The sequence below is a fragment of the Sinocyclocheilus anshuiensis genome, unplaced genomic scaffold, assembly GCF_001515605.1.
Source record: "Sinocyclocheilus anshuiensis isolate Anshui unplaced genomic scaffold, SAMN03320099.WGS_v1.1 scaffold623, whole genome shotgun sequence".
NCBI classification, from domain to species: Eukaryota; Metazoa; Chordata; class Actinopteri; order Cypriniformes; family Cyprinidae; genus Sinocyclocheilus; species Sinocyclocheilus anshuiensis.
The window spans coordinates 358,329-363,777 of NW_015548226.1; the positions used below are offsets into that span (position 1 = coordinate 358,329).

Consider the following 5,449-nt stretch of genomic DNA (forward strand, 5'->3'; position numbering starts at 1 on the left):
TCTGTCTGTCTGTCTGTCTGTCTGTCTCTTTCTTCCTTTCAATCATCATTCAGCTGTTTTTATTGTTCTATTAAATGGTCTTGCAGTAACAAATTCATTTTAGAAATATAAATATTATATGTACTCTCTTAATGAATATTAAAGTCATAAACTGCATGTAATTGTACAAGGTTTAGATGGAGTTTAGCATGTCAGACATCACTGTTTAACATGTAATATTAATCACCCACCCACTGGTGGAAAAAATGTGGATGGTTCAGTTTTATTTCCTTTCGAGAAATCCAAAATATCAGGGCATATGTCAAATTTCAACACCTTGTCAGTAAAACACAAGAATCTGAGCCATTAGAAAGAAGTTTCCAGTTTCACATGTTGGAGCAGTTGTTTCACATTTACATGGTCACACATTTACATTTATGCATACTTTTTACATATGATACTTTTATTAATTATTCATTTACTTTTGATTATTTGAACTACTGAGTAGTGTAGCACTTTTTGTTATTTTAAACGTTCTAAAAAATATATATATATATATTTTTTTTTACTTATTTACGTATTAACAACTATTATTTAAAAATATTTGAAAAACAGGAAATAAGAAATGCTTTTTTTACCCAGAAAACAACTGCAAACACCTAATGGTTAAAAGTCTTGTTTGTTTCTCATTTTCAAGCAGACTAACTTGACATTTTTCACACTCTTTGTTTTACACCTTCAGCTTCTTGTTTTTTTTTTTTTTATGTCACCCTTCAACTTCCCTTTTTTCATAGAAACTTACTACCATTTATTTATTTTTGTTTTATAATGACAGTGAGTTATTGTAGTAAAATGACATTTTGATGATAATTATTATTGTTACTTTTTTGCAGTTACACAAGCAGAGAAAACACTATGCTGACGGAATGAATGAATTAAAAATAACCATTTGCCATCACTAGGCCACATCTTAGATTGTAGGGTGATTCTGCCTCTTGTCCTTGGAAACAACTCAGAATTACTGTGATGCTTTAAAAATGACAAAATTGAGATGAGTTACACTGTAAATTGTATTGAAATGCAAACAGAATGAAAATGAGAATGCAAGCATAAATTATTACCCCTGTTAGCAGGGAGCCTATAATTATAAATCATTACAAATGTCTAAGGTTTTATTATAACATTATTAAATTATGATGAAAAAAATCGGGTGATGGTAATTTCTTATTTTTTATCAGGAATTCTTATGCATCCACTGAGAGAAAAAATTACAGTACACCTCTCTACACTGCAAAATGTATGGCTATGGATGTTTACTTCCAATTTCTTTAAAGAAAAGTGTTATTTTCCTATTTTTACCCAGGATAGGGTGTTGTGAGTGAGCATCAGTGACTACACACATAATGTAATCTGAGGGCATCCTCGCGCAGAAACTCAAGTAAGACTCACAGAAGTAATAGAACTTATGACGTTCCAGGAAATCTCTTATATGGACAAAGGCATCCAACCATGGCAGTAGCTGAATAAAATGTGGGTAGAGACAATAAAATACAATAAACATATGATTGCGACAATATATGATTTATCTGTGTTCTTCAAGCCATCTTGGGTATTTTTATACAAATAAAATATATTTATAATGCAATGTTAATCAACAGCATTCTATCACTCTGATTTCTTCCTCATTCTCTGATATGAAACCATGTCAGATCACAAAAGGAAGTTATTTCAAACACTCGGCTGTTAATTGAATTTGGATTAATAACATGTCATTAAATGTTCTCTTTGTTTGACAACAGGTTTGCAAACAGGCTCACACACATTGCAAATCTGTATCGCAGGTGTGCTTCTGTGGTAAATTTATTAATCGCACAGACTGATTTTTTCATAGTTGTCGCCCTGTACAGCCCTGGGAATGGTTCTAATTTCTCAATCATGTCGACATGGCTAACTCCCTCTGTCTCATCCACAATGTTAGCCATTCTTCTTGCTCTTGATACACCAATAGGTTGAAAAAGGCGCGTAGTGAAAAGAAATAATAGCCTATTGATCATGTGTAAAAAAAAAAAATGTAAGAAGTAAAAATTGTAGTAGTTAATTACGGATACCAGAAAAATCTACTTAAAATGCACAAATATGGCTAACACTAAACTGTCTCAGATTTGCACATTGAAGGAGTTTAAATGTGACAACACTGCCATCATGTGTTGGAATTTAGTATCGCAACTGCTGACGACTTTATGTGTATGGAAACAAAAATAGAATGACAAACTAACTTACATACTAAAATCAAGTTGGTTTTATAAGTAACTGCAAAATAAGCACTTCATATTCCTGCACCTGCTATATTTAAACTCTACATCTTAATTTGATCAAATTGTAATTCATATAAAGAATTATACTAGCAGCACAGAAGTGTCTCAAATATACCCATTATACTCAGATAATTCCGCATTGGATTGTTTTTCATCTAGTTTATAGAGAAATACTGTTCTGTCACCATTTGAGTTCTCTAAGTGCTGTCAGAACTGATTCAACTATGAATTTCCTTTTAAATGAACAGTTCAACCCAAAATGGACATTTTCTGAAAACATACTCATTCTCAGGCCATCCAAGATGTAGATGAGTTTGTTTCTTCATTAGAGCAGAATTGGAGAAATATAGCATTCCATCACTTGCTCACCGACGGATCCTCTGCAGTGAATGGGTGCCGTCAGAATGAGAGTCCAAACAGCTGATAAAAACATCACAGTAGTCCACACCACTCCAGTCCAACAAGTTATTGTGAAACAAAAAAACTGCATGTTTGTAGGATGCTAAATTTCTCCAAATCTTTCCTCACAAAAAAAACAAAACAAAACTCATCTACATCTTGAATAGCCTAAGGGTGAGTAATATCTCATTTTTGGGTGAACTATTCCTTTAAGAATGTGTTTTTCGGTGACAAACAAATGGAAACTCGCTGAGGATGCATTCAACTTATGCTGTTTCTTATTGTTCTCATCATTTTAAGACAAAGTTGAAACAATTGATTTTGAATAATGAAAACATTTCAATGACATTCACACTAACCTATTATAGTATCACACATAACACATTTATAAAATGTGCATCTCCAAGGAAGATGTTTTGCACAAGAAGACACCAGTTCAAGAGTTACTCATTAAAATGAAGATACATTTTATTTATTTTCTTAAAAAAACAAACAATACAAAGAAGAAAAAAAAATCTGGAAGGAAGGAAAAAAAGAAACTTGAAATTAAATCAAGCACAAAAAAACAAAACATTCATACATTTTTGGACAGCTAGGTTAAAAAACAATTTATAGACAGCACGAGTGGAAAATATTCAGATGCCTTGCAGAAAGGATCGAACCTAGTCAGAATGCCATGTATGCGTTGTAGACAGAAAAGCCCCTTGAAATGCATCATGGGATATACATCATATGTGTCTGAAATTAAAAACAAGCAGCAACAGAAATATATATTTAATGAGCAAACACACAAGGTATGAATAGTACAATTCTTCTCCATCCTCACAGTGCAAATATGCCACTCTGTCACATCACAAACGCATCTGATCCAGGGCTGAAGAAAAACAACATTTGACTCTTTAAAACGTTATTTGCTCGGCTGAAGAGATCCCTCAACAACAGCAATACAATCTCGGACAAAGACGGGCACGAGTCCCGGTTTCTGAACGCTTAGCTTCGCGGTACAATATTTATAAAAAAAAAACAAAAAAAAAACAGGCTTCGTAAGGCAGAAACAGTGCGCGAGACACCAGATTCACATTTCTCGCGCAATTAACCGTTTTAAGGCCCGATCTCAGAACACTCGCTGCGTGACTCTTTTTGAGGAAAGAGATGAAAGCATTCGCACTTTCCTGCCTTTTTACGAGATGATCTGGTGGACGAAAAAAAAATATACAAAACAAACGCACATTACAGAGTTCAGAGTGAAATGAGCATGAATCTAGAAATATTACAGGTTCAAAATGAGCTTAGCTCAATGCATGGCATCTGCAGAACGGATCATCACAGAAAATATGTCAATCATATCTCAGGTTGCTAAAAAAAAACAAATGCACTTACAATGGAGCAAACCTTGTACAGTTGCTGTATAGACTTCCATTATAAGTGCACAACAAACTGAGGTACAAATCTTTTCGGTGGAAATTCTGCAGATTTCATAAACAGAACTTGACATTTTTAACCCAGAATATTCTACTCAAACAGTGACAGCATTATTGTTTAAACTACACAAATCGAGACAAGTTTATTTAAAAGGTAAAACTACAAACTGAATAGCAAACCAACGACGAAAGAAATTCTCAAAACATGAGCATTAGATAGCATTAGTTTCTCCATCTTCAGCTGATGATCAACATGTAAAGAGCTGCAAGCGCATGTTGAATAAATACAAAACGAATCCTCGGATAAGAACGACCCTGACCGCTAGTATCAAAACAAACGCCATCAACTATTACTAAACTTGCTAACGAATGGCTTTCTAGATAGTCACTACACAACAAACGCATCGGATCTCATTCAGGAAACACTGTTGTAGAACTTCGCAAAACTATTCATAGGTAAATTGCTGTATTTTGTGGGAAGTTTCGCAAATATGGTTTTGCGAACAAACTAAACGCACCAATATGGTCCTCGTTTGTTAAATACAAGCACAATCTAATTGGCTGTATCAGTTTGTAAACAATTGTGTTTACACTTTTGTTTTCGAGCGAGGCCCTTAGTTGCGATACTTTACGCAAGAATGGTTTTACGAACATTTTACACCGCAATTAATTTCATGAATGAGGACCATCAGCCGCAACAATGCAGAGTGAACGCTACGCTTTATACAGGTTACGGAAATGAACGAGCAAAAGCATTTTTGGAGAATTCGGTAATGTGATTACCCTAGGCGAACAGCGACGCTACTTGCTTGGAACGATGGGCTTCCCTCAAGATTATATACCCATAAATAAACAGACTCAGACACATTTTATTCAATAATATATATAGATATATACGCTCACAAGTTCTGGGAAAATGTCCTTCGCGATATGGAAATTATAGGTAAAAAAAAAAGAAAAAGAAAGAGTTCAAACCGTTGAGCCAGGCCACAACAGACACTGAAAAAAATCTTGGCTAGTCTTCCCCGGATGGAGCCTCCTCTTCTGAGCCGTCCTCTTCCTCGTCTTCTTCCTCGTCTTCAGGGGCTTCATCCTTCGTCTTTTTGGATGGAGGAGACTTCTTCTCCACCTCTTCTTCCTCCTCGTCTTCAAGAGGGCTCTCGGGTTCCTCATCGTCTTTGGGCGAGGATTTCTCCACTGCTTTAGCCGGGCGACCTTTCCCTTTGCCTTTCATAGGGCTGGGGTTCACTGAGGGACAAACAAACATGTTTATAAAGTTTGGGGTCATTAAGAGTAAAAAAAAAAAAAAAAAAAAATTCCTTCGGGAAGGAAAAG

At 35.0% G+C, this 5,449-nt stretch overlaps 1 protein-coding gene across 1 annotated transcript in view; it reads right to left on the reverse strand.

Annotated features, from left to right (window-relative positions):
• Positions 1 to 5,128: 5,128 nt before the first annotated feature.
• The window catches only part of LOC107654381 (nuclear ubiquitous casein and cyclin-dependent kinase substrate 1-like), an 11,052-nt gene continuing 10,731 nt past the window's right edge, over positions 5,129 to 5,449 (reverse strand). Inside the window, exon 8 of the mRNA XM_016441423.1 lies at positions 5,129 to 5,362. Within this exon, the coding sequence (XP_016296909.1) occupies positions 5,130 to 5,362 (233 nt within the window). The 3' untranslated portion in view covers position 5,129. The remainder of the gene's footprint in view (positions 5,363 to 5,449) is intronic.